Consider the following 12,926-nt stretch of genomic DNA (forward strand, 5'->3'; position numbering starts at 1 on the left):
CATCATCCAGCCGCAAGAACCCAGATAAGCACTTCCGGGGTCCTTGGTTTTGATTAGCTAGCTAGTTTAGTTAGGGGTCACTTGCTGTAGATAGGAACCCTCCTCGGTCTTCTTTTTTTTTTTTTTTTTTTTTTTTTGGTGTAACGCTGTGCTCCACGTGAGTGATAAACATTGTTTATCTTTTATTTTTTTTCCTGAAGACCAGTTGATGTGGTTATCTTGGAGGTTAACGGAGAAGAGTACTTTACACCTGTGTTTTTATTTATTTTCTTATAAGTCACTTTTTGCTTTTTGTTGATTACTATTTATTTATTTATTTTTATTGAAAAATGAGTGTGAATGCAGCACAATATATAAAGGTGTGCATTCCAGAGTGAAAGGAAGGCGTGCACAGGGTAGAGTGCACAGGATGCAGTGCCTTTTTTATCACCAGACCTTGATTGATTGAAGCAAATGAAAACTTTGGTGTGAGTACCTTACGAAGACACTTGACAATACTAATGTCACCTCACCTCGTGGTTTCACCTTAACACCTACAAACATTGGCTGGACACAAGGTCACAGAAATAATTTATTCTCATTTATTCTCATCTTTACAAATTACAGTCTTTCCACATCAAAGTAACTAATCACCTTTATTCATACACTTGAGGGTGGTTGAAGGATCGCTAATCCCTTGTTAAATTGCCTGTGTTCAACTCGTATCTCCTCCCTCATTTATTTAAAAAGTATTTTGATCAGGAAGGATAGGAGAACAAAGTCTGCTATCTTTTTTCTTTTATTGTACGATTTTTTTTCGATGAAAAGTAAAAAAAAAACTGAAATATTTGTCAAAAATCAAAATCAACTCCAAACAAAAATGACGACAGCAGACTTTATTCGCCTATCACAGTTTGATAAGCCGCAATAGCCCATCTGTCTGTAACACCAATAAAAACGGAGCAGATCATTTTTATATGCTAAAATCCGCCATTTTGAGATATTATGTCATAAAGTTTAAGGGGTGACTAATTCACCTATTGCAGCCAGGGACTTGAAATTCACGCGATATATACATCAGAATATGTTGAAAAAGCAGACATAGTTTTAGTTACTCCGATTGGTTTTGTGTATAAGGCCTAAAGCTATTCATGATTTCACCCTTAATTACCGGGTGGGAGGGGAGAAGGCGGGTGAAAACAATTTTTGTTATATTTCGCCATATTTCTAAGTAAAAACCAGTGTTTAATTGTTTGAAAATAAATAAAATATTAATGCAAAAGATATCTAATGCAGATACATTAACTATTTGCTAGATTTACGAAAAAAAAAATAATTATATGATTTTTTTTTCGTATATCAATTTGAGAAAATAGTTAGACCTAGAATTTCGTGCTTTCTAATATTGTATGCAGCAAGAGAACCGTAGATATTTATGGGAGAGTGAAGAAGAACGGGTATGTCAGAAAAATATATGAAAAGAGAAAAAAAAATGTAAAAAAAACTTGTGTGACATGTCTCGCAGCGGGCGAAACCGTGGGAATTTCATAACAGAAGACCTCTTTACATAAGGGGATTTTTTTAGTTCTTATCAAAACGTTACATACTCGTATATCAAAAGAAGCGGAAAAAAATTAGAAAATTATAAAAGAAAAAAAACTTTTTTCATGTCCGGATCGTACATCACCCTTGATGCAAAAAATGTCCGCGCCTGACGTTGTTAACACACACGACACACACTTCCCTTGAGAAAAGATAGTATGAATGTCTTCACGAGTGTCCTACTGTTTCATTTTAGAGCCCCTCCTCTTGATGACGACACGCACACTGTCAGCTACACTTTGCAGCGTCTCTCTCTTAAATTTTCCCCAATATCTTTGTATCTCCATTTCAGATGAATTGTTCTCTTTCCAAGGGTTGAGGAGAACATTGTCGTGGTTCAAGTGAAGCCACTACAGCCACTGCCTGACAAGTCTTCCACACTGGTGAGTGTTGTTCAAGCATGTCTTAGTATTGCTAATTCCTTATTTCCCAGAATATCTACCACTATATAGTGGAAATGCCTTACCAACACAAATAACGTCAAGCAAAAATAGACTCTACACTAAGTGATGAAAAACGTAGCATCATCCGCTGCACCAAACAATACAGCAGCGAAGTGACACTGCCAGGACTTGAACCAACACCTGCCTGCCTCACTGACACCTGCCGTGGTGCCAGGGAGTGCCGAGGCCCGTGCTGCCACCACGCTGAGAGAGGGAGAAAGAGAAGAGCATCAGAGAGGGATGACCGTGGCAGGAAGGATGGTGTGTTAGGTGACTGGTTCAGACAGTGACAGTGGACAGAAGAAATGCTGGAGAAAGATTAGACCACAGGTGGTTCATGTTGTACTAGTTCAAGGTTTGGCAGAAAACATTTTTTTCTAGATAGACAGTGGCAGCAAACACACAAGGGAGGATGGTGTGGTGGACAAGAGGATGCAGGGAGACGGCAGACAGAATGGAAGCTACAGATGAAAGAAGAGCAGGTCAAGCCATGGCAGCAGACAGACAGACAGAGACAGATTGGATCAGAAAGTATTATTATTTAGTGAGGTAAGGAACTGTACAGCCCTTCACAGTGCTGACTACTTGATAGCAGAGGTGGTTCATGTTGGTTCAGTATTTCAGGATTTGGTTTGAAGCTGTTACGTGAAAAGAACAGTCTGAGGAACGAGAGGTTGTATTGTCACTCGTCAACAAAGTGGCAGAGTATTATTATAACATTTAGAGCCAAAGCAGTACCAGCTGCCTCAGTGTGTCATGTCCATTGTATACTGACAGTCTTGTCTACGCTAGTGGAGGAGAGAGAGGAACAAACCTTGAATCGTCCAAGGTAGAGTTTGTAGCAAAGGATTGAGCAAAGAGTTCAGCTTTAGAGATAGATGTGATAGCAGTGGTGCCATCTGGTTGAAATAAAGGAGGGAAAGAAGAAGCAAAGTTATTATAGATGTTTTTGGGTTAAGTGGCAGAAGTCACGGGGGCACTTAGATCTTGAAAGGTTTTGACACTATTAATGAAGGAGTTTTTGGCTAGTTGGAGAACAGACTTGGCATGGTTCCGGGCAGAAATGTAAAGTGCATGAGATTCTGGTGTTGGAAGGCTTAAGCACCTTTGGTGGGACACATCTCTCTCATGTATAACACGAGAACAAGCTATGTTAAACCAAGTTTTGGAGGTTTAGGTCGAGAAAAAGAGTGAGGAATGTACGCCTCCATGCCAGACACTATCACCTCTTATGCACTCGGCACACAGGGCGGTCTCCGTCACGGACGCAGTAGTCATTCCAAGGAAAATCAGCAAAATACCTCCTCAGGTTCCCCCAACTAGCATAGCCAACACGCCAGAGGCACCTTCGCTTAGGGGATCCTGAGGAGGGATTGGAGTGATAGGACAAGATACAGATACTAGATGTGATCGGAGAGCCCAACAGAGAAGAGAGGGTAACAGAATAAGCAGAAGGATTAGAGGTCAGGAAAAGGTCAAGAATGTTGGGCATATCTCTAAGACGGTCAGGAATACGATTAGAGTGTTGCACCAATTGCTCTAGGTCATGGAGGATAGAAAATTTAAAGGTTAGTTCTCCAGGATGGTCAGTGAAGGGAGAGGAAAGCCAAAGCTGGTGGTGAACATTGAAGTCTCCAAGAATGGAGATCCCTGCAAAAGGGAAGAGAGTTAGAATGTGCTCCACTTTGGAAGTTACGTAGTCAAAGAATTTCTTACAGTCAGAGGAGTTAGGTGAAAGGTATACAACACAGATAAATTTAGTATGAAAGGGACTCTGTTGTCGTAGCCAGGTGGTGGAAAACCCAAAAGATTCAAGAGCGTGGGCACGAAAGCAGGTTAATTTCATTGCGCACATAAACACAACATCCAGCTTTGGATAGAGAAAGTAAAAGGAAACTGAAAAGGGGCTACTGTCAGTTGCCTCAGACACCAGGGTTTCATTGAGGAAAGGATGATGAAGCTTAATAGAGGAGAGGCAGTGTTCTGCAACATTCGCGTTCAATCTGTAGAAGTTTAAGAAGAAAAACAGAGGGGTGTCAAGACATTTAGGGTCGTTACCAGATGGGGACTCCGAGGCTGGTATAGGAGTGTGTGTGTAATAATTAGGTGGTTGTAGTTGTTTTGTGTGCAGGAAGAGAGGTATCTCCATGACCATAACGTTTGGTACGAGTGAAAACATCCTTTGGTTTTTCCACAGATATTTACCACATACTTACACACTAGTAACAATTTCCACCTGTAGCACCAGAAGCAGTCTTCCTCACACGAACCGTTTCATTGCCGGGACTTGAAGGCTGCTGAAGCAATGCGGCGGAGGTCACGCCCCTTAAAGTATTTATACTTACTGTCAACACCATAACTAAAGCAAACACTTTAGTGCAGGTAGTTAAATAAGTGCAATCATTGTTCCAGATTCCTAAATTCACAAAGTACATAAACTCATTGAAAGTTTTTAGTGCAGGTAATTAAAGTTTTAGTGAAATAATTGTTCCTATTCCTAATGTTGTGTGGGGCATTACCTCAGACAGGCCCACTGGAAGCTGTCAGTCTGCTGCGGCACGTGGCAAGAACCAAGTGTTGAGGAGCACACGTTGTCCTTTCACCAGTCAGCAGGTTACAAAAAACAATGCAGTATTTTGTTGAGTAATCAAAGTAATGAAATGTAAATGATAAAATGTCAGTACTGATTCAGTGTCACACTCCACCATGGCAAAGACTGCCGGCTGAGTAATATTCAAGTTGTATTAGTGAGACTCTACTCAATGTTAATTAAGGCAGGTGGAAGAAAATAGTTAAAAATGTATCATAGTACAAGAAAATGACACTTCAAAGTGTAAACACATCTTTAACAAGTAGACTTGAATGGTCATTAAGTAGTACAGCAGACCCTTCCTACAATAAATTCACTATTATTTGTTGACTGGCCTTATTGTCTCATTATTTTACTTTGCTTATTATTCTGTTTTGTTTTCTCATTAATACTTGAGTGCCTTCATTTTATCTCTATTATTGTGACTTTGTCTCTCATTATGTTGCTTATGTTGTCTACTCTCATTATCTGACAGACTGCTCGCCTTCACAGGTCTGGGCGGCTCGGAAGTCTCACTACAAACTGGAGATCCATTCTCTTGGACACAGTTGGAGTCGGACACAAGATTCAAGAGGGAGTCATTTTAACGAGAGCTTCAGGCAGAAAATTCGAGTGGATTTTCATTTCTAAAAATATCTTATTTTTTGGGGGGGATATTTTGAATCCTTCTTTGTGGAAAAATAACTCCAGATATTATGATTCTAGCTGGAAGTTGACCTGAGCAATGTAGGGTTTGCTGCTGTGAGATTATCACCAAGGCACAAGTGTCCGGGATTTAAAGATGATGGAAATGTGTCCTGTGTGCTGCTGTGCTGGGAAGAGGAGAGGAGCAGCAGCAGTGGTGGGGCTCTGCTGCTGCTGTCACTAGTGCAGCTGCCTTCCCTCAACATACTGTGTCTTCTCTCACCTGCAATGAACAACTATGAACAATACTTTTGCGATGAAGAACAGTGAATAACACCTCTCCCCATATGGTTGCAAGTCTCTCTCTCTCTCTCTCTCTCTCTCTCTCTCTCTCTCTCTCTCTCTCTCTCTCTCTCTCTCTCCACAGTCCTACAGTATGTCCCCCACAGTATGTTTACAAACCCACAGTGACTCCCCACAGCCCCTCACCAACACCCTCACCAACAATTGTCTCCACACACACACACACACACACACACACACACACACACACACACACCATTACATACACAAATGTTGCAATCTTGTACACACACACACACACACACACACACACACACACACACACACACACCATTACATACACAAATGTTGCAATCTTGTACACACACACACACACACACACACACACACACACACACACACACACACACACACAAATGTTGCAATCTTGTACACACACACACACACACACACCATTACATACACACAAGTGTTGCAATCTTGTACAGTGTCTACAATAAAGAATGAAACCAAAATCGACAAGCCTAATTTTCTTGCGGCCTGCGTGAATGTAGTGAGGCTCAATGTGTGTGTACAAGTGAAGAGTATATTAGATTCAAAATATGAGGCTTACACAAAAATACAGGACACAACTTGATGAGTATGGTGAGTCAAGTGTGAGTGTCAAATGTGAGTCAAAATGCTCAACTTTGAATTAACCTACAACAAAAAGTGACTAAATAAACACACTATGAAAAAATATAATCTCATCAATAAACACTGAAAAAAATTATATACACCAACACAAAATAAATAAATAAATGAAGACTAAGTAAAGCAAATTAATCTGAACGCCAATACACAAACCAACATAGTCGTATATTTTTAAATACTATGGTGAAAGATAATGAAGCTTAAATATTGAAAGAGAGAGAGAGAGAGAAATTTTATGTGGTCTTCTTAAATCAATCTCTCTCTCTCTCTCTCTCTCTCTCTCTCTCTCTCTCTCTCTCTCTCATACACAAACAAATAATAAAAAAATTAATAAATAAGTAAACAAACAAAATACAAACAAATAATAATAATAGCCATCCACAAACCAATCCAGTGCATCCACACCAAGCCACACCAAGCCATCCCTATCCAGCCAATCACGAGCCAGCAGCACACACACACACACACACACACACACACACAAACACACACATACACACAGAGGATTGGGAGAAAGGGGAAATAGTGAAAAAGGAAAAGGAAAAAATAATGAAAAAAGGGATGAGGGAGAGAATAAGAGAAAAAATGGCGAAACAAGAGGAAAATGGGAAAAATAAAGGAAAAATACGAATAAAGACAAAAGGAAAAATGAAGAAGAGGGAAAAAAGGGGAAAATGGAGTGAGGAGGGGAACACTTAGGGAAAACAAACCAAACAATAGGGCATTACATTGTGATTAGGTGCAGCAGGGATGGATCATGAGGATTAGAGAGAGAGAGAGAGAGAGAGAGAGAGAGAGAGAGAGATCTGGTCAGGAATTTAATTTTGTGTTAGTGGTTGACGCCATTTTCTTTCTTTCTCTCTCTCTCTCTCTCTCTCTCTCTCTCTCTCTCTCTCTCTCCTTACAACAGTTTTCTCTTTCTGCTTACTATCGCTCTTATCTTTCGTTGAGAGAGAGAGAGAGAGAGAGAGAGAGAGAGAGAGAGAGAGAGAGAGAGAGAGAGAGAGAGGAAAACATATTACACACACACACACACACACACACACACACACACACACACTTTTCACAGGCAAGTTAACAACTTTAATAAAAAAAATAACCCTTTTTACCTTACCTATCACAATAACCCTTTTTTACCTCCTATCCCTTCCCTTCCATATGAAACCGAATCAATAAGAAATATCACTTGCTTCTCTCCTGTAACTTATAATGAAACGCTCGAATTAATTCATAAGGTGCACAAAGGAGCTTAATTAGTGAACAGGAAAGATTAAAATGCATTGTGGGAAAAAAAAAGGTGAAATATGAAGTGAGTTTGAGGGAAGGTGTGTGTGTGTGTGTGTGTGTGTGTGTGTGTGTGTGTGTGTGTGTGTGTGTGTGTGTGTGTGTGTGTGTGTGAGGCTTAAAAGGTAATGGATTTTACAAGTGAAGAATGTAAAGTATTGTATCCGAAAGCATAAGGGATTGGACGCCCTGAGTGAAGCGATTACAGGTGTCTATTGTTCCCGTGGTTGATATATTAAGACAGCTTGTCCGCCACCTTGCAATTTCTTATACAGGGTGTAACGTGAGTTTCTGCAAATACTTAAAAAGGTGAAAGAACGTGTAATTGTAAGTAGAGAATGTTCTATACACATATGCATTTTAAGGCTTTGTTTACCCTACAGAGGAGTTGAAAATGTACGGGACTCGCGGGTGTGCTCTGTGACATGACGGACACACGGTTGCGTTGTCGCAGCCTCGGAGGTGCCACTTGCTCAAATTACGAGTGGTTTAATCTTATTTTTTTGCAGGCTGTGAAATGTTTCAGTATCTTATAACAAGACAAATGGTATCAAAAAACATGTAATTTACTGATAAGCATTACATGACAACATTATTGCGATGATTAAAAGTACTCCTGTAAAATGCTACGTGGCATCATCAAAGCAAAGGAGCAGGGGGACCGAGTCCAAGTGACCTTGAAAACAGCTGAGTGATGATGCTACGCAGCATTTTACAGGTGTACTTTTAATCACCGCAATAATGTTGTCGTGTAATGCTTATCGGTAAATGACATGCCTTTTAATACCATTTGTCTTATTATAAGATACTGTAATATTCCACAGCCTTCAAAAAATAAGATTAAACCATTCGTAATTTGAGCAAGTGGCACCTCCGAGGCTGAGACAATGCAGCCGTCTGTACTTCACCTCACAGCTACACGCAGAGCACAGCAGCGTGTCCCATACATTTTTCAACTCCTCTGACGCACGCCGCCCACCACCAGGATCGGCGGGTCGGACATGATGCGGAAGAAGGCGCGGGAGCCGAAGTATTCATCCGCCGTCCACCGTCTCTCCGCTGAGACAGCTGCTCCTTGTGTCACAGCTGAGGAAGAGAGAGGTGAGGGTTAGGTCACTCCTGCAGGAACACGAAGGAAGAACGAACACCAATAGACATGGCCACTCGGAGGGATACAAAGGAAACACAAGAAGTAAAAGATAACGACAAGAGGTTGAAATCGATCATAAAATGAAGAACAAACAGTACTAGATAAGAGCAAGGGGTTAGATCACTCACAAAGAAATACAAATGAAGAACAAACAACATATCTAACTTGTATTTTGGTTCTTCCGAGGCTGTTTGTGACAAGGCACACTGAGCAATCCTGTAAAGTGGATGTAGGCTGTAAAATGCAAGGATACAGGCCCGGTGAGAGAGGGAGGGAGGGAGGGAGGCAGAAAGGAGGGAAGGAAGGAACGTGGGAAAAAAGAAAGGAATAAATAAAAACAAAGCCTCCCCCACCAAAAATAAATGAATAAATATATAAATAAATAAAAGGAAAACGGAGAATAAAACAAGAAAGGAAGGTATGAACAAAAGGAGAGGGAAAGGAAGAGAAGGAAAAGAAAACGGGAGAAATCAAATGAAAGAAAGGAAGGCAGGAAGGATGAAAAAAAAAAAAAAACGAAATAACGGAAAGGTAGAAAACGAAGAAAGGAAATCAAATATATACAAAAAGGAAGGAAGGAAGAAAGAGGAAGGAAAACGATGCCATAAGTAATGAGAGGGTTAAACGAAAAGAAAGAACAGACAAGACTTGAATTTTTTTTATTTATTTTTTTTTTTAGGTAGGAAGGATACTGGCCAAGGGCAACAAAAATCTAATGAAAAAAAATTCCCACTGAAATGCCAGTCCCATAAAAGGGTCAAAGCAGTGGTCAAAAAGTGGTGGATAAGTGTCTTGAAACCTCCCTCTTGAAGGAATTCAAGTCATAGGAAGGTGGAAATACAGAAGCAGGCAGGGAGTTCCAGAGTTTACCAGAGAAAGGGATGAATGATTGATTGACGAAGAATTGAATAGACGAGAGAGAGAAAAAGAGAAAAAAAAAACGAGAGAGAGAGAGAGAGAGAGAGAGAGAGAGAGAGAGAGAGAGAGAGAGAGAGAGAGAGAGAGAGAGAGAGAGAGAGAGATAAACAAGGTCCGAGAGTGGCGAGGATGGGGGAGGCTGGAGGGTGGTGAAAGAAGGGGTACTGGAATGACTGGCAGGATTGTGACTATCTATCTATCTGTCTATCTATGGCTGCAATGTGAAATACCGAAGCGTGAATGACATGAGTTTAAATATATGACTGAATTTTGCATGAGTAGAACGTGGAGAACATGAGCATGAATGACTGAAGAGTGGATTTATAACTGCCAAGCCAAGCTAAGCAAGCCAAGCCAAGCAAGCCAAGCCAGGCCAAGCAAGCCAGGCCAAGCAGGCCAGGCCAAGCAAGCCAGGCCAAGCAAACCAAGCCGTGAAAGGCGAGGCACGCTAAGTTAACCACACACTTTTGATGAGTTATGGAACGTGTGTGTGTGTGTGTGTGTGTGTGTGTGTGTGTGTGTGTGTGTGTGTGTGTGTGTGTGTGTGTTGTTAGTTGTTGTGTCGTCAGTTGTAAGTGTACATGAGAGAGAGAGAGAGAGAGAGAGAGAGAGAGAGAGAGAGAGAGAGAGAGTCTGACACGCCTCCACGGATCAGTTATAACGTAAACTTTCTCTCTCTCTCTCTCTCTCTCTCTCTCTCTCTCTCTCTCTCTCTCTCTCTCTCTCTCGTTTCAGGTCCGCTGCCACAAATCGCCTTAACACAAGTGGACCAAACTCTCATTGGTGCCCATCCATCCACAGTGCCAGTGTCCCGTGAGTGATGGATGGCTGGAAGGTTCCTGACTGCACTCACCAAACCCTAACCAAACTCCAAAACACACACAAACCTTCCGTCACCCTCTTCTAACCCTTTGTCCTGAAACATCTTAAACCATCCCAAAAATGTTTCTCATCTAATCCCAAACCAAAAAATATCGACTAGGGGAGAGCGGGGCTAGTTGCATCAAATTTTACATTTCCTTCTACAGAATTGTGTATAATTCATTCAAGTGAAATTCAGTTGTCGTATATAAATATGCTAGACCTCATCATCAAGTTCACATGCGTAGATATTAATGAAAATCATTTCTTATATACTTAATTTTGATATATATCTAAAAAAAATATTTGATGCAACTTACCCCATCTGCGGGGCAAGTTGCATCAGTATGAGGGGCAAGTTGCATCATAAACAAACTATAACTTTTGAGAGTTTATTTAAATGATAAGAAAATAGAAATCCAATATAAACTGAACCGATGAACCTTAAATTTATTCATCATCAGATTCACAGTTATGACAAATATAATATAAAATTATACCTCCATCTGTTCCCAAACATTCCTCATGAGACCATCCTCTGTATGTACTACATTGAATCCATTTCTCCCGGGGCCTGCTATTGGAATATGGTTCTACACAAATCAGACAATACCAGTCTTCGTCGTCTGAGCTGGATATGTCGTACTTTTCAACAGGTTTTTTGGATCGAACTTTGTGTAAAAACTCCTGCTTCCTTTTCTTGGTGGCTTTCTTTTCTTTGACATCATTCTTTTTGTTTTTTTTCTTAATGGCTTCAGCAAACAGAGCATTTCTTTCAGGTGTGTCTGTTAATATGGCACTTTTACGTGCTTTTCTGCCTGTATTACATTTCTTTTTCCGAGGTGTTGCTTTTGGATGTGGCATGATTTTTTCTGGGCAAAGGGAAGACTCACCAACATTTGCAGTTTCAACTTGATCAGTAATGGAAGAAGCTAGGCTACTGCTGGTTGTGGTCCTACTGCAGTTGAAGTGGAAGGAAGGGGTTCACTGGCTGTAGAAGAGGAAGGATGGGGTTCCATTGATGCAGAAGTGGAAGAAAACCAATGTTCATCTACCGATTTTGAAACCTCTGAGACATCTTGCATTGCTTTGGCCGCATCCTGTTCACATTGCTGCCTCACTGGGCGATCCGTTACTGAAGAGGGAGCAAACTCCCAGTCATCAAAGATATTTGTATTCAAAGGACTGATGCCGCTGACTTTAAAGCCACTCGATGTTAATGGGAGTTGAAGCTCTCAGAAAAGCTTTTTTTACTTGAGAAGGAATGTCGTAAATGGTCATTCTTTTTCCAGGATTACTCCGTAACCAGTCATTCTGAGCTGAACTCAGGTAACGCTTGAAAGGTCCATAAACTGACCTATCTAAGGGCTGCAACTTGTGGGAGCAGTGTGGAGGAAATGACAGCAAAACCACTCCATTTTCCTTGCATAATGTGATAACATCATAGTTAACATGAGATTGGTGATTATCTAGCAACAGCAAGATAGGTTTCTCGACAGTTGCTTTTGTATGCTTAATGAAATGCTTCATAAACAGTAAGAAGTTATCCTGTGTCATCCATCCAGAAGGGTGACAGGCTCCAATTGATCCTTCTGGGCCATCCCTTATGAAATGATCATGGTAGTTTTTCCGTGGAAATATCAACATGGGAGGAACAGACCCTCCAGTGGCACTGACAGCAACACAAAATGTAACAAGTTGTCCTCTCTCAGCTGAGGTAAGAGAGCCAACTTGCTTTGTGCCCTTAACTGCTACCACTGCACGAGGTTTCTGAACAGTTGTCACTCCACTTTCATCAGCATTCCATATGTCTTGAGGTTCAAATTTATACTTATCCATGAGAGAAGAAAGCTTGGAGAAAAATAACTCTACATTATGCTTGTTGAAACTGTAGCTCTGGACAAACTTGTCGCTTCAGGTTGTCTAATTGAGAGTTCTTGTCCATATCGCTTCATGAAACCTGAAAACCAGTCTTTTCCAGCATATTTATCATTGCGCCAATTATCAGGCATTTCTATCTTTGCTTCATTGGCGCATTTGAAAGCCAGTTCCTTGACTTCTCTCGGAGAAAGACCAAAATAAATTGCTGCTGCTGTTTTCAGATAGGATACTAATTCTTCTTCCTGCTCACATGTAAATACTTGTCTTGGTTTGGCATATCCTACATGTGTATTGTTTTTAGCAGTGTTGCCAGAGGTTTTGTGAATAAATCGTTGTAAGGTTGAGTAGTGGACACCAAACAGTTGTGTGGACTCTCTCACTGATTTATTCTTATTTCGAACAAAATCAGCAGCCTCCTGCATTAGTTGGGGTGTTGCTGACCCACGTTCAGTCTTTCTTTTGTAGTTCCGAACCATTTCTGAAATAAATAAAACGAGTTGAATGCATAAGAATAGTCTAACTATAATAATGAAATAAATTTACTAATGGGGCAAGTTGAATCATGATTCAACTTGCCCCGTCACGAATGATTCAACTT

General features: G+C 40.7%; 1 protein-coding gene and 1 long non-coding RNA gene across 8 annotated transcripts in view; one reads left to right on the forward strand and one right to left on the reverse strand.

The window, feature by feature from the left end:
• Nucleotides 1–565: 565 nt before the first annotated feature.
• Nucleotides 566–12,926, reverse strand: part of LOC135112244 (uncharacterized) — a 152,446-nt gene continuing 140,085 nt past the window's right edge. For 3 of the 6 annotated variants that reach the window (XR_010274200.1, XM_064026497.1, XM_064026496.1), the window contains 4 exons: nt 8,466–8,604; nt 4,544–5,521; nt 4,241–4,349; nt 566–2,228 (listed from right to left, as the gene is read on the reverse strand). Coding sequence is in view for 4 of the 6 variants with exons in the window: in XM_064026497.1 (XP_063882567.1) it covers nt 8,553–8,604 (52 nt within the window). In the remaining 2 variants the exon portion in view is untranslated. Of the gene's footprint in view, nt 2,229–4,240; nt 4,350–4,543; nt 5,522–8,426; nt 8,605–8,833; nt 8,859–12,926 lie in introns of those variants that run through there. The other 3 variants (XR_010274201.1, XM_064026500.1, XM_064026498.1) reach the window with 3 other exon arrangements.
• LOC135112245 (uncharacterized) lies at nt 2,224–5,664 on the forward strand. Of its 2 annotated transcripts, XR_010274203.1 has the most exons (4): nt 2,224–2,573; nt 4,267–4,406; nt 4,549–4,637; nt 5,107–5,664. It is a non-coding gene; the product is annotated as an uncharacterized LOC135112245 (long non-coding RNA). The 2 variants fall into 2 exon arrangements; XR_010274202.1 differs by lacking the exon at nt 4,267–4,406.

Source organism: Scylla paramamosain, chromosome 23 (genome assembly GCF_035594125.1).
Source record: "Scylla paramamosain isolate STU-SP2022 chromosome 23, ASM3559412v1, whole genome shotgun sequence".
Classification (NCBI taxonomy): domain Eukaryota; kingdom Metazoa; phylum Arthropoda; class Malacostraca; order Decapoda; family Portunidae; genus Scylla; species Scylla paramamosain.